General features: G+C 38.6%; 2 protein-coding genes and 14 non-coding genes across 16 annotated transcripts; 10 read left to right on the top strand and 6 right to left on the bottom strand.

The window, feature by feature from the left end:
- The first annotated feature begins 430 nt into the window (after positions 1–430).
- Positions 431–7,469, top strand: LOC116303371 (uncharacterized). The gene is made up of 11 exons (XM_031712900.2): positions 431–731; positions 907–981; positions 1,168–1,371; positions 2,147–2,267; positions 2,760–2,941; positions 3,844–4,065; positions 4,263–4,442; positions 4,668–4,850; positions 5,990–6,163; positions 6,611–6,861; positions 7,105–7,469. The coding sequence occupies exons 1-11, from the start codon at positions 593–595 to the stop codon at positions 7,186–7,188; spliced, it is 1,815 nt and encodes a 604-aa protein (XP_031568760.1). The 5' UTR covers positions 431–592; the 3' UTR covers positions 7,189–7,469.
- A 239-nt stretch (positions 7,470–7,708) lies between these two features.
- LOC116303372 (MAM and LDL-receptor class A domain-containing protein 1) lies at positions 7,709–17,420 on the bottom strand. The gene is made up of 15 exons (XM_031712901.2): positions 17,258–17,420; positions 16,786–16,830; positions 16,481–16,639; positions 16,057–16,177; positions 13,934–14,118; positions 13,311–13,529; positions 11,960–12,124; positions 11,291–11,470; positions 11,076–11,222; positions 10,551–10,810; positions 9,768–10,470; positions 9,475–9,639; positions 8,645–8,898; positions 8,220–8,314; positions 7,709–7,844 (listed from the first exon to the last, which is right to left on the bottom strand). Exons 1-14 carry the CDS (start codon positions 17,334–17,336, stop codon positions 8,228–8,230), a joined length of 2,769 nt encoding a protein of 922 aa, XP_031568761.2. The 5' UTR covers positions 17,337–17,420; the 3' UTR covers positions 7,709–7,844; positions 8,220–8,227.
- Positions 12,386–12,459, bottom strand: Trnan-guu (transfer RNA asparagine (anticodon GUU)). Its single transcript has one exon. It is a non-coding gene; the product is annotated as a tRNA-Asn (tRNA).
- Positions 12,547–12,620, bottom strand: Trnan-guu (transfer RNA asparagine (anticodon GUU)). Its single transcript has one exon. It is a non-coding gene; the product is annotated as a tRNA-Asn (tRNA).
- Trnan-guu (transfer RNA asparagine (anticodon GUU)) lies at positions 12,708–12,781 on the bottom strand. The gene has a single exon. It is a non-coding gene; the product is annotated as a tRNA-Asn (tRNA).
- Trnan-guu (transfer RNA asparagine (anticodon GUU)) lies at positions 12,869–12,942 on the bottom strand. Its single transcript has one exon. It is a non-coding gene; the product is annotated as a tRNA-Asn (tRNA).
- On the bottom strand, positions 13,030–13,103 carry Trnan-guu (transfer RNA asparagine (anticodon GUU)). The gene has a single exon. It is a non-coding gene; the product is annotated as a tRNA-Asn (tRNA).
- On the top strand, positions 14,226–14,299 carry Trnan-guu (transfer RNA asparagine (anticodon GUU)). The gene has a single exon. It is a non-coding gene; the product is annotated as a tRNA-Asn (tRNA).
- Positions 14,387–14,460, top strand: Trnan-guu (transfer RNA asparagine (anticodon GUU)). Its single transcript has one exon. It is a non-coding gene; the product is annotated as a tRNA-Asn (tRNA).
- Positions 14,548–14,621, top strand: Trnan-guu (transfer RNA asparagine (anticodon GUU)). The gene has a single exon. It is a non-coding gene; the product is annotated as a tRNA-Asn (tRNA).
- Trnan-guu (transfer RNA asparagine (anticodon GUU)) lies at positions 14,709–14,782 on the top strand. Its single transcript has one exon. It is a non-coding gene; the product is annotated as a tRNA-Asn (tRNA).
- On the top strand, positions 14,870–14,943 carry Trnan-guu (transfer RNA asparagine (anticodon GUU)). Its single transcript has one exon. It is a non-coding gene; the product is annotated as a tRNA-Asn (tRNA).
- On the top strand, positions 15,031–15,104 carry Trnan-guu (transfer RNA asparagine (anticodon GUU)). The gene has a single exon. It is a non-coding gene; the product is annotated as a tRNA-Asn (tRNA).
- Positions 15,192–15,265, top strand: Trnan-guu (transfer RNA asparagine (anticodon GUU)). Its single transcript has one exon. It is a non-coding gene; the product is annotated as a tRNA-Asn (tRNA).
- Trnan-guu (transfer RNA asparagine (anticodon GUU)) lies at positions 15,353–15,426 on the top strand. Its single transcript has one exon. It is a non-coding gene; the product is annotated as a tRNA-Asn (tRNA).
- On the top strand, positions 15,514–15,587 carry Trnan-guu (transfer RNA asparagine (anticodon GUU)). The gene has a single exon. It is a non-coding gene; the product is annotated as a tRNA-Asn (tRNA).
- Positions 17,421–17,485: the final 65 nt, after the last annotated feature.

A 17,485-nucleotide genomic window follows, 5' to 3' on the forward strand; every position in this document is an offset into this window, starting at 1 on the left:
TTATAATTATAGTTATACTCTCGTAAGTGTAGTAGGGAGGGTTGATTACAGTTATTTCTTTGTGTTTTCAACGGAAATTGTTTTTACTCTCTGCAATATAGCGAGTTGTTGTTGCGCAGTATTGGGTATCCCAAAGGTGAGAGTAGGACTGCATCGAGATGGCAGAAAAGGTTTTCGAGAACATACTATCCCTCTATACCGTTATGAAGAGCTACAACAAACAATAATTTCTCAAAGATTTAAGACAACCTTATCAATAAACCAAGGCTTTCACATCAAACATCGAACATCAAACACCAAGTTTAAGACAAGGTTTTTAAGAACATAACTAATCTTATCGAGATCTAACAAAAACTTTCTTGAAATCTAATAATTAAGGTTATCTAGATACCGTACTATTCCAAACAAAAGATTTCAAGAATTCATTAAAAAGTTTGTAAAAACATGAAAAGATCCCTTGAATGCCCATTGTTTATTTACTGTTATGCTGTAATCTAGGCCTGAGATTTTTTAGTACAAAAGACCGTGAGAACCGCGTCATGTGGTTTTCTTGTTCATCTAACACTTTTGTCAGTGTGAAATTAAGCTGCGCATGCAATATAAGGCGACATCATCGCCTCGATTTTTGCCGTCGATCCTAGAGGTAAAACAAGTGGACAAAATGAAGTTGTTGGTACTCTTCGCAATTTTTTTTCTCCTTGGAGAACTTGATGCCAAATATAAGCCAAAACGTAAGTCAGTAGCTACTTTGATTGTTGATTTTGCTATAAACTCTATTGAAAATGATGGCGCATTTTGAAAACACACGTACGCAAAACGCATAAATGAAAACGACAAAAAAACAACAACAACGTTCTTATTTTTAGTTTTTTTTTCTTTTTTAATTAACTATTTACTTTTGTTTAGATTTGACTGATCGCTTAAAGAAAAAACTAAAGAAAATGAAGAGTGCTGGCGGGAAAATCGCGGCAATAAATGAAGGTTTGCATTTGTCTTCACAATGCTTATAAAGAACAATTTCTATAATTTTCTTGTGTACTAATGTACTTTGACCATTGTACAGCGTCTGCATTCCTATTCCTTAAAGTCCAACTTTAAACATGATATAAAGATATACTTTATGTGTTTCCATTGATAGCCAAGTTATGATTTTCATTCATTTTGCAGATGTTGGAATGGCAAGCAGGCTTTACGAAGGAGACATAAGAGTTGAGCCAGAAGAGCTCGAAAAACTCAAGAACAAAATCAAAAAAATCAAAAAAATCAAAATCAAAAAATTGAAAAGCATCATATTCAAGAGAAATGCCATGAGGAATCGTGTGTTTGTCTGGAGAACTAAGAGGATTCCTTACGTCTTTGATGCAGATATTGGTATGGTTTGGTAGAAGAATTATTCGTTATAAGTAATAAACATAGAATAATAATAATGGGAATTAACAGTGGATTTCACAGAGTGGCTCTTCTTCCATTTCATTCCAATTTAAATTAAGAGGTTGGTTTTTACTGAGGGAGGAAAACCGGAGAACTCGGACATCGAGCCCGGTGGGACTATAACCAAGGTCGCATTGGTGAAAGGGGAGCACTCTCACCGCTACGCCATCCTTGCTTAAATCTTCTTTTAAAATTCTGCGGAACAAATTAAAGCAAAAAAAAAAAAAGAAAAGAAAAGAAAAGAAAAGAAAAATGGTCAAAATAGGAAAAGCGGAAAAGGGATCAAATTCTTACTACACTAACTTTGCAAAACCAGGCTTGGCTTTTTGTCTCGGAAAGTAACATAGGAAAAAAAATGCATCGGATAATGTAAATCATTTTACACTTCAAACTTTATGTAAATACGACGGGGATCAGCTAATCTCGACCTCTATTGTATCGAGCGTAATCCATATATGCACATTAGTGGCAGATCAGTCCTCTGTGATGTCTCAGGGGTATGGCATTTTTTAAATTAGCCGGTTTTTTAATAGCCTTGGGTTTAGACCACGCGCACCAAATCCAATTATTGGTTTTTCCTCCATTAGTATTTTTGTACCTTTAGGTGAATATAGCAGCATAAGAGGTAAATTGTAGACAGTGAACGCCCCGGTTTTATTATATTCACTTGTGTAAAAAACTAATCCTTTTTATGGTCTTTGCTTTCATGTTTTAGTGAGTGCTGGGACCTCGAATATTTTGAGCGCGATGAATATCTTTGCTACGAAAACTTGCATCAAATGGGAGCCAAAAACTGCTAGTGATGTTAAATTCGTGAAGTTTGTGAAAAAGGACGGGTAAGTTTAGTTATCATTAGCATCAAAACTCTCAAGCTTCTCAGTTACCAATTAGGGCCTTTTTCCAATCTCTCATATTCCATAAATAGCTAGTGATGTTAAGTTCGTGAAGTTTGTGGAAAAGGACGGGTAGGTTTGGTTACCATTAGCATCAAAAACTCTCACGCTTCTCAGTTACAAATTAGAGCACTTTCCCGTACCCAAAGCCTTCTTAGCTTTCTAACAAAACGCCGAAGGCACGGGTAACACAGAAATCGACCATGGATTTGATTGGTTTAAATTTTCATCATGATGGAGACCTTTTTTTTAACACCATGGACAATTATTCATATGTCTCTATCATTGCAAGCTCATCGCTCGTCTCGCCTTGATGCAAAGGTACGGCTACCTTTCAAGATGGCGCAGGGAACTTTGAAGGCGACTATTGTACCATGGTAGCAAAAGCTAAATTCAACTGCCTCTAGAATGCCTAAGTATGTGTCCCTATCGTAGGTGTTGGTCATATGTTGGTAAGGTTGGTGATAGTGGCGGACAAGAATTGTCAGTTGGTGATGGATGTAATTATGTCCCCACCATCTTGCACGAAATGATGCACGCGGCTGGAGTGAACCACGAGCAATCTCGACCCGACAGAGATGAATATGTTGTAATTAATTCTGCTAACATCATGGATGGTGAGTTCATTATTCATTATACCAGTGCTGTGAACAATCTAGCAAACATATTGTAATTTGTTTTTGAAGTTAGGCATTTGAATCGGTCTGACTGTATTGACGCTTTAAATGAAGAAATAGAAAAAGTGGGCGCGTGCTGTGTGCAGATATAAAGCACGCGGGAGTTGGCAGAACAGGCGTAGCAGAGTGCTTCTCAACACTTTTCGAGTGCTCTGCCAATCCCCAAGTGCATTATAACTCCACACAGCACAGCAAGGAAGATTTATATTTCTTTTATAAAATACAAATTACAATAGCCGTTATTTTGGATAGGAATGACGCAACTGAAAGGGCGCGCGCGTGCTGTGTGCTCTTATAAAGCACGCGCTCCCAACCAATCAGAACACGAGATCTATAACAGTTATTTAATAATGTGATAAAAATCATATTGGTTTAGCAATACTATCCTCACTGACACGTACCTCTTCATCTATTGAATCCAATAGGCCTTATTCGTGGCGATTTTCCCATTACATACCACGTGTCATTCCCTAAAGTATAATTTCTTTGTTTAACTGTCACGCATGCGAAGAAACATTTATATGAATACTATTCAAACAAAGAATATTGTTCTCCGGGGAATGGCACGGGGTTTAATTTTTAATGGGAAACCATTGCACCAAAAGGTCTATTGAAATTTACGTATAGCTGTCGCTCTTGCGGGATGAGGTAAAATGCAGGAACCGGAAATTCGATCCTTGGCGCACTGTGAGGGAAAGAATAACAAGCAACTCTGACTATCGTAACTTCTGGAAATGCCAGAAAGTCGAAAATAATGACGATGTCACCTTCACGTTTTGAACAATTGTTGTAGTATGTTGAACTAAACTGAATGAAATTTGGCTTGTCTCGATTTTTTTCAGGCCAAGAACACAATTTTCAGAAGGTCTCTCCTCTTTCGTCTGACACCTTTAACTTGAATTACGATTACGGTAGCCTGATGCATTATGGTAAAACGGACTTCTCCAAGAACGGCCAGCCAACCATTCAAGCTAAAGGAGATTCAAATAAGGCACTTGGACAGGACAATGGCATGACAGAGCTCGATATCCAAAAGTTGAACAAACTTTACGATTGTGACAGTCGTAAGTATATGTATTCAAAAAAAAAAATGCTTTGTTTAAGTGGTACTGATATTACTATATTAAACATTACCTTTCCTGTTTTAGCAATCTTCTTTTATTAGTTGAAAACTTATTTGAAAACTTAGACCTTCAATTACATGAAGGTCCGAGGGGTAACTTCGTGTCTTTGTAACCTTTGATGTTTCATTCTATTTTAGCATCATCCAACGCCTGGTCTACGTGGTCTTCTTATGGCCCTTGCTATCTCGACTCTTACAGCAATAAATGTGTCAAAATGCGCCAACGTTTCTGTACTAAAGAAGCGGTCAGCCAATGTCCAGGGGCAAGCTCAAATGGTGTCCAGAACCAGTTCGACGAAACCTGTACAACGTGCAATGGTAAGTGAACCATAAGGAGAGGAGAGGAGAGGAATAAAAGGACACGGAAGAGAAGACAAGGGGACCGACATACAAGAGAAATTTAGAGGTTTTAATATAGAAAACTAAGTGTATTTCTTTTAACTTTTGCAGTTTTCAGCAATTTATATCATTTGAATAATATAAAGATTTAGTCAATAGCAATTGGGGATCCTGTTTTTAGAAATTTATATTATTTAAATAAAGGTTTAGTCAATGGCAATTGGGGATCCTGGAGTGCTTGGAGTACTTGCAGCGCCACATGTGGCGGAGGCACGCAGCAAAGAACAAGAAGCTGTGACAACCCTGCACCAAAGAACGGTGGTGCCAAATGTGCTGGTACCAGTAGTGAAAGCCAGGCGTGTAACGCTCAGACGTGCATATCATCTCGTAAGAACAAAACATTATCTTTATGATTAGTGTACATTTGGTTCATAGGTGGCAGAGTGAATTGGAAGAGGGGGAGGGGGAGGGGATGCGGGGGGGTGGGGGGGGGGGGAGGGTTAAGCTCCATTGTATAGTCGAAAATTGGAAGGAAGCGTGCACTAATAGACCCCTTTCGAATTCTAAATTACCGCTGTGTTTCTTGATTACAGACTCATTTGCACAGGGTTAGCCTCGAGTTTGTGCAGAATATTCACGTGTTCCAGTCAAGGCCCGTCAAGTTTCAAAATGTTTGTATTGTTGAAGTTGTGCATTCTTTACTTTTCTGTTGGTATTTTTAAATATTTCAACACTGATACGAGGCTAACCCTGTGCAAATGAGTCTGTAATCAAGGAACACAGCGGTAATTTGGGATTCGAAACTGGTCTATTCCCTTTCCGAGGGTCAAAGCAATAATTTTTTTCTTCTTGAAATTTGAAAACATTTCTCATGTCATTTTCGACGTCACACGAAAGGGGTCTATAGCTCTTTCGCTAGTAAATCTCTCGAAAAAAGAGAGGAGGAACCCCCTTTCTCCTCTCTTCAGCACACACACACACCAATTTTGGCTTCGTTGTATATCCAAGTGTAAAGAGCCTCCTTCATATCAGTATAAGGGAGCTTATCAGTATTTTAGTCTCCCAATCTTTGAATTATCGTGGGATAAACTTGGTTTACCACAAATTAGAAATCTATTTGTGTCATAAAACAAACTAGCGGACTACTGCAAATTGAGCATTCTGAAAAGCTAAGCTACTGAGTATATGTATTCTCATAGCCCATGGTAAACCGTGCGAGGAAAATGCCCGTCGTTAACATGACAAAAATAACAAATGAATCCAAAAATATGTTTCTTTATGTTATTTAATTGTAATACTGACCAACCATTTTGTTCGGCTCTTTTTTGATGACGTTGCAAGGCACCTGAAGCATGAAGACAATACAACAATAACAAGGATAACGAATTTGGAGCTATACAAACGAAATCGAAATACGCTTTTTTTTTTTTTTGCAACACCAAGAAAGAACTACCTCGTTTATACTGAAGCAACAGCTCTTTCACAGCGCCTCATTTAATGCATTTAATTTTTTTATTTATTTCCAGAGGTTATTCATTCGTGCAATTTTGATGGCACGACCTATCCTTACTCATGTGGATGGCAAAACGGTGCTTCCAACAGTGTTTCCCCCACTGAAAGTTACTATGACTGGATTGAAACAAACGAGGCAGCATCGAGTACAGCAACAGGACCATCTGGTGATCATACCTCAGGCTCAGGTGACCAAAAATAGATAAATAATGACATATATCGCTAGAAAAAAATGCATAGGGCTTGTAAATATTGCCGGGGAGGGCGTGGTGAGGTAGCAATTTTCCATCAAATCATTTATACTGATGTTTTGTTGCCGGTTCTGGGTCCTTGAAAAGAGTTTTCACAAAATCTACAAAGGTTTAAAATTTTAATCACAATAAGTTGGATCCAAAGGAGGGATGCACGAGACCAATTGAAAGCCCTCTAACGGTCCTTTTCAATTTGCCCACTTTAGAATACGTTTATCACAATGCTGTCACGTTGTTGTTATGTATTACAGATAGTTTATGACTTTGCTTATTTATGCTACAAACTAATTGAAAAAAAAAACGTTTCAGAACACCCTCAGTTTATCGTCTATTCCAACCGTCAGATAAATCAGTAACAGCCCCTTATCATCATGTTATTTATAGGATATTTCATCATTCAAACTGCCTATGACTTGGCACCTGGATCGACTGGAACTTACGAGAAGAGTGGTTTCCAGGCAACCAGTGCTGCATGTCTTGACTTCTGGTATCACATGAAGGGTGCGAACATGGGCTCCCTTAACGTCTATGTGAAGACCTCAAGTGGTAGCACTAAAGTGTGGGGTGTGAGTGGGGACAAAGGTTCCAGCTGGTTAAACGGAAAAGTCACCATCTCGAGCCCTGTCACTTACACCGTGAGTATTTGATACAACAAAGTCTTTTTATGCAAATTTTAAGAAAAAATGCGTTAATTGGTTTCCATAGTAACCACATTGATTGAATGCAGCTCAATTTGGGTGACATAACGATAGGTTTCCAATTCTCAGGAGATTGAAATTCTTTCGTTTTGTCCTATATATAAATATATATACGAGTACAACAAATCTATTTAGTGTTACTTTACTAACAACGATGTTATTGCTGTACATTTTTTCCAGATTATCTTTCAAGCTGTTCGTGGTAGTGGTACTGCCAGTGATATCGCCTTGGATGACATCAAGCTGTCTAGTTTGGCCTGCTGATTCATTTCTGTCATTTTCATCTAGTTTACTTACATTATTGCTAATGTATCCATTCTAAACATGTTGGAGGATAATGAGAAGACTTGTCACGCAACAGATCTCAGGTTGGTTCCAATATGGCGGGAAATATTTAGGGGGATGTTATGTAATATATACAAGCAAATAGAAAATAGGATGGGGAAAACGGCTGTACTCATTTGTAAGGAAAATATGTAATTTCGTCTAATTCTTTGCATCATTGATTCTACATTTTAACGGGCAATTAAAAGATTTACAAAACATCAACATTATCTGTTATTCCTGTAACTTAGTAAAAGTATATTGGCTGTATGCTTTAAAATAATATAATTACTATTGATAATGATTATGAGTTGATGATAATAATAATACTAATGATGAGGTTAATACTAATACTAATGATGATGATAATAATAATAATGATGATGATGATGATAATGATAGTGATTCAAATTATGATTATATTTCTATATTTTACACCGGTACAATTACGAGAAACGACTTTTATTTTGAACAAATCATTATTTATTCTTCTTAACTCATTTCTGCTGTTTTACAGAAGCCTATTAATGATTGAAGACAAATCATTTCTACCACGTGGTCCATCACTTACACTTTTTATCTTCATACCTCTTAACCTGTGTGAAAAGAAAATGGGGGCCCAATTACATATTACACTGTGGGTGTTTGAGGGCAAACATAATTTGACTTATTGTTCACACCGCTGAAGTTTCATAACTTCAATTCGATCGTTATGAAACAAGGGCCATAGTTTTACAGTCGTGTCTCAGTCGCACTTGCTGATTTGTGCAATTTCGACATAATAGAAGTGAGTTTGGTGGACGTCAATCAAAGTGTTTCCATGACCTTGTCGGAAAACACAATGTTTTCAAGGCACGCGCCTATGGTATGTCATTTACGTACGCCATGATTGGCTCTACCAAAACCGACTCATGTACATGTCCCGATGACGATTCCGCAAGTGCTGTTGAGAAAGGATAAAGAATCAATACCTTGTCCTCTAAGAGCATGACCCACTTCTGACAGCAATGTCATCTAAACCAATATCTCCAGTGTAACCTAGCCCTCTTTCACCTTCAATGACAATCTGTAAATGAGAAAGTCCATCGATTATCAATGATTTTTTCCATGGCAGTGAAGGGGAAAGGGAAAGTATCATTCAACTTAATCTGGCAATATGGCCGTTCTAGCCAAAGTAATGAATTTAGGAGATGTTAGACAATGGTTTCAGTCTTTGTTATAAGTTTCGCTTTTTGTGTACCATTTATCTTCCAAATTTCATTTAAGCTTTTTTGAAACACATGATGCACCAGTCACGTGGGACACTTACTCACATAATATACTACAGCAGGGTCAGAGTCTCAGTTAAGATCTAGTTAGATGATGGATCGATGACCTATTTGTTCAGATATCTTACCCTAAACGATGACTTGCTTTTGATAGGAACGTTTGCGTTCTTCCATTCGTTCCCTTGATTTCCCTTGATTTCCCATATTTTACTTCTCCCATGTTCATTATCAATGTAGACCGTAAGTGAACCAATGGTATCTCCAAACATGTGATACCAGAAATGAAGACAAACGGCCGTGGAAGTCTGGTACTGTCTACTTAGAAGCCGCGCTTTATTTCCAGCTACGAAGGGATTAGACGATTCTAAATAGATGTAGTACCCTGTAAGATGATAAATGACTCGTATCAAATGACTTGCCAAGTTAATCCTACTAGAAGCAGTGACTTTGTCTGCTCTTTTGCCGTTTAGGTAATATAATCTCTACAAAATCTGTAACTATGTATGATTCCACATAAAAAGACGTTGCACCTTGGAAGTATCGCTTTGATACTTGCAATGCAAAATGAGGAACCTTCGGTAGAATTGAAGGACCACTCTGATAGCAAGATAATTATTAAACTAACCCTTTCATTCGCTGAATATTTTAAGCAATTAAAAATTGATTTTAATTTCGGGAAGAGGGAAATTTGGAATTTCTCTCCATTAATTCATACATTTTCAAGTTGGAATTCTTTTTATTGCCTCTGGCCACTCAGAAACTAGCGTAACGACAGACCCCGTTGATTCTCACAGTCCACCCTTTTAAAACACTACATGCTTGTGCAATCCAGACACCCCTAAAGACATCACACGTTTTCCATCAACCATGACGACGGTTGCGTCAGTAATGTTTGGGTAGACACATATGTTCTGGAACTTTTCTACTTCGCAAACCATAAAAAGCAATCTAAATATACCTAGCCCAGAAGTGTGGTCAGCTGATGGCCCAGTGTTTTCACTTGGTGTAGGCAACTGCATCCACCACCAGTCGAATACGTACCCACCAGGTGCCTTGGAATTTGTAGGATCATTCTTCCATGTGCAAAGTGTATGTTCAATAGACCCAAAATCACAAAAATCATCTAGAGAATCCAGTTAAAGCACAATTAGTGAGAGTAAACGTTTGAGTTTTGTATTTTATTTATTAACGATGAAGGGCAAATATAGTTTTTCTTTTGAAAGTATGGCCTCAAATAAGTTAGCAATTTACCGATTGTTTCTGATGAGGGAGCGTTTGTGGATGGAACCACGTTCGAAGTTGGCTCTGTTGTTGGGACCTCTGTTGGTGGGACTGTTGTTGATGGGACTTTTGTTGGTGGGACTGTAGTTGATGGGACTTCTGTTGGTGGGACTGTAGTTGATGGGACTTCTGTTGGTGGGGCTGTAATTGATGGGACTTTTGTTGGTGGGACTGTTGTTGATGGGACTTTTGTTGGTGGGACTGTCGTTGATGGGACTTCTGTTGGTGAGGCTGTAGTTGATGGGACTGTTGTTGATGGGACTTCAGTTGGTTGGACTGTTGTCAATGGGACTTCTGTTGGTCGGGCTGTTGTCAATGGGACTTTTGTTGTTGGGACTGTTGTTGATGGGACTTTTGTTGGTGGGGCTGCTGTCGATGGGACTTCGGTTGGTGGGGCTGTTGTCGATGGGACTTCTGTTGGTGGGACTGTCGTTGACGGGACTTTCGTCTGGGCTTCTGAAGATGGTGTTTCTGTTGATGTTTCTCCTGGGGTCTGAGTAGATGGGGCTTTTGTCAAGTAAGGTTCAGTTGGTCGGACTTCTTCAGTTGCTGGCTTAGAAGTGAACATGGTGGTAGCAGGTTTACGACTATGGCATAATCCATCGTCAAACATGATGTCATCAAGTGCAATATCAGCCTGGAATGTGGATCCTCTAACAGCTTCAAAAACAACCTAGTGACAGGAAATTCATGATTAAAACGACAAGGCACTTTCATTTACCACACAGTAGCACGCCTACTAATATACATTACCTCATATATATTATAACTTATAATATCTGCCGTGCTCTTCATCCAAGCTGCACCTTGGTCACCCTGCTTTTCCCATATCTTCTTTTTTAAGTTGGATTCTAAGTCCCTTATATAGACTCTAAGTTCGCCTACTCCTGGGCCAAACATGTAATACCAAAAAGTGATGCAGCGACCTGAGCTCGGAGTAAAGCGTCTGCTAATGAGTCGAGTTGTGTCTCCTTTAGTAGCTGGGCTTGAAGATTCCGCAAAGATATAATAACCTTTATGAACAATTAAATCACAATAAAACATTAGTGTGTGTTACCTTTCCATATCGATATAAACAGTAGCAGATACAAGAACTGGATGGTAGTACTTTGTTTTATGACTCAATACTAGCTATATAATACAGGCCGTGTACACCTCGCTTGTCTCAAGTACCTGACTAAAGCAGTCAAAAGACCGTTTGCCCATAACCCTTATAAAATCTTTAGCATGTTTAAATTGAATTATGGTAAACGTAATAATAGAGTATTATATCCTTACCGAAACCAGACGTGTGATCCCCTGGAGGCCCAGTCCCAAAAGTTAGAGTTGGTTTTGACGTTCGTTCCCAGTCTATAGGATTTGAGTCCGTTTCGTCCTGGATCCAGTGACACCAAACACCAGCATCAAATTCGCAATCATCGGGACCTAAGTAAGAAAATTGCCATTTATAAAGTACTATTCAAAACGCAATAGATTTTAGGCAGGTTTCTTACCAAGATTACAATCTTTCATAACACATGGTTGTCTATCAACCCTTTTACCAGTACACTCTTTTCCGCCTTGTTTTGGAGCTGGATCGTCACAAAGCCTCGTTCTGGTATGTGTGCCTTGATCACAAGTCGCACTACATGTTGACCATTCTGACCACCTTCCCCAGTGGCCATCAATAGGAGCTAGATAATAAAATAGAGACCATGAGTCCTCATAATTAAAGAAAAAGAAAATCTTACCGTTTATGTTTATCACGCATCATTCTCATTACAATACAACCTATAGCCGCTATATTGGTTCAAGTCAGCCAGCATGGTGGCAGTGCCTTTATATATTAAGCGTAGCAAGCATCGTGTAGATACTAGACATACAATGCTTTCTCAAGTGGTATACCGTTGAATATTGCACTCGTCAAAGGTATTTTTTATATATGTAAACAAGAGCCTTGACTATTTTATCATAAAGCATAGAAAATAAAAATTATTGGATTCAAGGCGTAGCGCATGATGGAAAGGTCGAAAGGACGAATATACAATGGATTTCCTCCATTCTCATTGGCTGTATTTTCTATGGTGTGGGATAAAAATCAATACATAATGACTGTACCACTGAAACAGTCCTAACATTTAATTAACATTTTAAAGACCATTCTGCCCCTTCAGTCTTCTTACCATTACATTCCTGAGGAGTACATTGAACTATTTGCGTTTGAATGCCATAATAATCAGCACCTGGGCAAAGAGCCTTGTTATGGTCTGTACAATATCGCTGTCGATATTTTTTACATTGATTACATGGTGTAAAGTCTGACCATGTGCTCCATCTCCCACTTAGACCTATAGAGACAAAAAGAGAAATAAACGGATAAGTGAACGAATATGGAAAGCCAGAAAAGAAAGTTTCTTTGGTGCGCACACAATATTTAAAAGAAGATATTTACAACTGTAGGTTTACATACAATTAGTTATGTAAAGAATCTTAACTCCATGAGAAGGACACGTGAGCAGCTAACATTGGAACATTATGCCTAGTTGGATAAAGTCCATTGATCAGATATCGGTTTTTTACTAATATTATCTTTAAAAGGCAAAAGCAATCGTCCCTGGGTGGGCTCGAACCACCAACCTTTCGGTTAACAGCCGAACGCGCTAACCGATTGCGCCACAGAGACTTGGATGACATTAATCTAGTTTCCAATGATCGGATATAGTTCTTCTGCTTATAATCATTAATGTTATCTTCAAAAGGCAAAAAGAATCGTCCCTGGGTGGGTTCGAACCACCAACCTTTCGGTTAACAGCCGAACGCGCTGACCGATTGCGCCACAGAGACTTGGATGACATTAATCTAGTTTCCATTTATCGGATATAGGTCTTCTGCTTATAATCATTAATATTATCTTCAAAAGGCAAAAAGAATCGTCCCTGGATGGGCTCGAACCACCAACCTTTCGGTTAACAGCCGAACGCGCTAACCGATTGCGCCACAGAGACTTGGATGACATTTATCTAGTTTCCATTGATCGGATATAGGTCTTCTGCTTATAATCATTAATGTTATCTTCAAAAGGCAAAAAGAATCGTCTCTGGGTGGGTTCGAACCACCAACCTTTCGGTTAACAGCCGAACGCGCTGACCGATTGCGCCACAGAGACTTGGATGACATTAATATAGTTTCCATTGATCGGATATAGGTCTTCTGCTTATAATCATTAATATTATCTTCAAAAGGCAAAAAGAATCGTCCCTGGATGGGCTCGAACCACCAACCTTTCGGTTAACAGCCGAACGCGCTGACCGATTGCGCCACAGAGACTTGCTAATAAATTTGAATGATCAGATATTTCAGTATTTCAATGTTATTAAAGGTTAAGATCTTTAAAAAAAAGTGCTATGGCGCTTGCGTATGTAGTGATCCTTATCATGCTTATGCTTGCTAGCGTCGATAGCGTCGACTAAGCTAAAGTGGTCTAAAATGCAAAAGTTAAGGATATTTGTTTTCTAATTCAGTGAAGTGACTTACTTTCGCAGTTGTATAAAGCATTAAGCTTTATTTTATCGAGTTTGCTCAGCCCGTCTCGTTGTCCCAGCTCCATATCGGGATTCCCAACAGCTTGAATCGTAGACTTGCCATTAGTGCTGAATGAGAGTTTCCCGTAATGCATTATACTTTCGTAGTCGTACTGAACACCGAGATCATCTATAGTTTGGTGGTCATATTTGTCAAAGTTGTCTTCCTTGCCTGTGGTGCAGAAAAAAACATTGGTGATTGAATACGATGTTGCAAAATGTTACACAAGAACTCAAGAATACTCTGCGGCCTTACGCTGCAGATTACAAACCATCTATCAAGTGATGCTAATGGACTACTTCGGCAATACGTCGGCCATCTTGGATTGCAAGGCATTATTGAGCGTCCAGGAGTCGACAAATAAAGCTTTGTTACAGTAATGACGTCGATTGATGTACATAGAGTATACAACAAAAGATAAATTAAAACGGTACATCGAGCACCTTTATCCAGAAAAGAAAGACAAAAACACGAAACTCTATATAATTTCCGTGATCTCTGTTTTGTTTTGCCCCTGGCAAGATGGCCGCCGCCGCATCGCCAAAGTGGTTCATTTGAAAAGGGTCTATACGTACCTGGTTCAATGTTTTCCCACATGATCTCCACATATTTGTTCCTGTCAGGGCGTGATTGCTCGTGCCAGAATCCTGTTGCATGCATCATTTCATGGAGTATCGTTCCCTTGTTCTTACAGCCGTCATTTAGTGAAATTTTTTGGGAACCCTCACTCCAGTATTCTTTACCGACGGCAGATGAACACCTAAGCCGTGACAAAAAAAGTCGTTATGTTAATACGCCAAGTTTAAGAATATATTAAAATTCTATCGCGATATAGGATCAATAGAAACTTAATATATATTCATCCAAGTCTCTGTGGCGCAATCGGTTAGCACGTTCGGCTGTTAACCGAAAGGTTGGTGGTTCGAGCCCACCCAGGGACGTTTCGTTTTGCCTTTTGAAGATAATATTAGTAATTATTACTAAATGACCGCTATCCGTTCAATGGAAACTGGATTAATGTCATCCAAGTCTCTGTGGCGCAATCGGTTAGCACGTTCGGCTGTTAACCAAAAGGTTAGTGGTTCGAGCCCATCCAGGGACGATTCGTTTTGCCTTTTGAAGATAACATTAGTGATTATAAGCAGAAGACCTATATCCAATCATTGGAGACTAAATTAATGTCATCTAAGTCTCTGTGGCGCAATCGGTTAGAGCGTTCGGCTGTTAACCGAAAGGTTGGTGGTTCGAGCCCACCCAGGGACGTTTCGTTTTGCCTTTTGAAGATAACATTAGTGATTATAAGCAAAATACCTATATCCGATCATTGGAAACTAGATTAATGTCATCCAAGTCTCTATGGCGCAATCGGTTAGCGCGTTCGGCTGTTAACCGAAAGGTTGGTGGTTCGAGCCCACCCAGGGACGATTCGTTTTGCCTTTTGAAGATAACATTAGTGATTATATGCAGAAGACCTATATCCAATCATTGGAAACTAGATTAATGTCATCCAAGTCTCTGTGGCGCAATCGGTTAGCGCGTTCGGCTGTTAACCGAAAGGTTGGTGCTTCGAGCCCACCCAGGGACGTTTCGTTTTGCCTTTTGAAGATAACATTAGTGATTATAAGCAGAAGACCTATATCCAATCATTGGAAACTAGATTAATGTCATTCAAGTCTCTGTGGCGCAATCGGTTAGCGCGTTCGGCTGTTAACCGAAAGGTTGGTGGTTCGAACCCACCCAGGGACGTTTCGTTTTGCCTTTTGAAGATAACATTAGTGATTATAAGCAGAAGACCTATATCCAATCATTGGAAACTAGATTAATGTCATTCAAGTCTCTGTGGCGCAATCGGTCAGCGCGTTCGGCTGTTAACCGAAAGGTTGGTGGTTCGAGCCCACCCAGGGACGTTTCGTTTTGCCTTTTGAAGATAACATTAGTGATTATATGCAGAAGACCTATATCCAGTCATTGGAAACTAGTTTAATATCATCCAAGTCTCTGTGGCGCAATCGGTTAGCACGTTCGGCTGTTAACCGAAAGGTTGGTGGTTCGAGCCCACCCAGGGACGATTCGTTTTGCCTTTTGAAGATAACATTAGTGATTATAAGCAGAAGACCTATATCCGATCAATGGAAACAAGATTGACGTCATCCAAGTCTCTGTGACGCAATCGGTCAGCGAATTCGGCTGTTAACCGAAAGGTTAGTGGTTCGAGCCCACCCAGGGACGACTGTTTTTGCCTTTCGAAGATAACGCAGCAATACCTGGCCATTATTACAAATATTCTATGGGATATCTCATCCTACTTTCGCATATTGCTTTGCGCTCTGAGGGGTAACCAATCAAAACACTGTCCCAAAATGAAAAGCGTTCTTCAATTGACTGTATACTATGCTTGCTTTTATCTCTACCATACTAATTATCATTTCATTCTGAGTTCGTTCAGAACATCAAAAGGTGTTGCAGGAAATTTATTAACTTACGAAGAAATATTTAAAATTTGCTTTAATCTTCTTCAAAATTATATTATATCTCTTTATGTTTATTACGTCTTATTTCAAATTTGGATATCAAACGAGGTATTATCAATATTGTCTTACCAGCCTTCAGTAAACTAAGAGTGGTTTTATATATAGTTACTCCCCAACGCCGCAAAGTATTATGGGTATGCGAAAGAAGAGAATAAGAAAATATTTACTTGTGAGATTTGATAAACTTGATCCAGTTTTTTTGAACCGTGTGTCGAACCCAACGTATACAAGTATGTTGATGGAATTCTTCTATTGATGCCATGATTTGCTCCTCAAAGGATTCTTTCACTGCATTAAAAAAAAAAACCGATTTAGTCCACTTCGTAATTAACCGCTTTTGAATAAATAAACGAAATAATGAAGGGATAAATCAATAAATACTACGATGAGAAGGTAAGGAAAAACACTAATTAGAAGAAGAAGAAAAAGAAAAAGAAGGAAAAAAATTAGTATGAAGGTTCGTAGAGAAGTAGGTTGGTGGTGGATTGGTTGGTCGGTCGGTTGGTCAGTGGTTGGTTGGTTGGCATGTTCATTGGTTAGTTTGGTGGGTTGGTGGGTTGGTAGATGTATGAAAAATATCCTTTATCTCACCAAGTTCACTGTCTATTTCGTATGGTATGATTTTCGTTCTCCATAGTTTTTGACGTGTTCGTTGAGCATTTCTCTTAGACATTCTGTTATCTGCTTGCTGCATGTCTTCGGGACTCAGCTCTATGTCCCCTTCAAACAGCTTCGAGTCAACATCTTCAGCTATTAGAACGATAATCGAATAGCTTATAATTTATTAGTATTTTTATGTTCAAAATTGAGCAATAGTTGGTTCTTTAGGTAACATGATCATGTTTTCTCTTTGACGTAACATTATCGAAATAAACATGTGAAGATATTTTACAGACCTTCATTAGCATCAATGATCCTGTCGGTGGCAGCTGAGAGCAGATCTTAAAATAATAAGACAATCAAATTAATGCAAAATGTTGGAAATTTTGACTTAAGTGTACTAAACATTGAATATTACAAAGTGTTGAGGCTTTAAACTTATTCATATAAAATAATCATATAATATAAAATGTTGGAAATCTTGATTAGTGTCCTAAGAATTGAATATTACAAAGTTTTGAGGTTTTAGATTTGTTGGTGGTATAGTTTTAAGCTTTTGTTATATACGTTTAAGCTTTTACTTAAAAGATACCACCAACAAGGGCAGCTAGCTATTATTTAATTATTTATTATTATTATATTGACGTAATAACTCATAGCAAAAAAATAATAATAATAAGGATGGGGTCAAAAAAGTATCACGTTTCACAAATGATAATTTCAACTTTCAATGATACATGATCAGTATAGGTCAATTCAAGTACATACCATTATCTTTGCTTTTCACGGGATTCTGCAAGGTTTGTGTAGCAAGAAAACTAACTATTAGTAGAAGAATCCTGGACATTTTGTCCGAAGAGATGCAAAAATATCCCTAATCTGGGAGATGTTATATTTCCTCGTACAGATCTATTCCGTTCCAATGACAAGACGCAGGTGTCAGGAGGAACTAATACAGATATGTTTTCCCACGATCTCTATAGACAGTTTCAATTG

The sequence above is a fragment of the Actinia tenebrosa genome, unplaced genomic scaffold, assembly GCF_029948245.1.
Source record: "Actinia tenebrosa isolate PJP-AT-01 unplaced genomic scaffold, QUT_ActTen_1.0 PGA_scaffold1__47_contigs__length_23844297, whole genome shotgun sequence".
NCBI classification, from domain to species: Eukaryota; Metazoa; Cnidaria; class Anthozoa; order Actiniaria; family Actiniidae; genus Actinia; species Actinia tenebrosa.

What these genes read in the sequence shown, in the direction of transcription:
- LOC116303371 (XM_031712900.2), top strand. Translation starts at nt 593, where the DNA reads ATGCAATATAAGGCGACATCATCGCCTCGATTTTTGCCGTCGATCCTA. An exon ending in AATCGCGGCAATAAATGAAG is followed by an intron (nt 982 to 1,167) that starts GTTTGCATTTGT and finishes TTCATTTTGCAG; the next exon opens with ATGTTGGAATGGCAAGCAGG. An exon ending in ACTTTACGATTGTGACAGTC is followed by an intron (nt 4,066 to 4,262) that starts GTAAGTATATGT and finishes ATTCTATTTTAG; the next exon opens with CATCATCCAACGCCTGGTCT.
- LOC116303372 (XM_031712901.2), bottom strand. Translation starts at nt 17,336, where the DNA reads ATGTCCAGGATTCTTCTACTAATAGTTAGTTTTCTTGCTACACAAACC. An exon ending in AAGTTTATCAAATCTCACAA is followed by an intron (nt 14,119 to 16,056) that starts GTAAATATTTTC and finishes GTCACGGCTTAG; the next exon opens with GTGTTCATCTGCCGTCGGTA. An exon ending in TAAGTTATAATATATATGAG is followed by an intron (nt 10,471 to 10,550) that starts GTAATGTATATT and finishes TCCTGTCACTAG; the next exon opens with GTTGTTTTTGAAGCTGTTAG.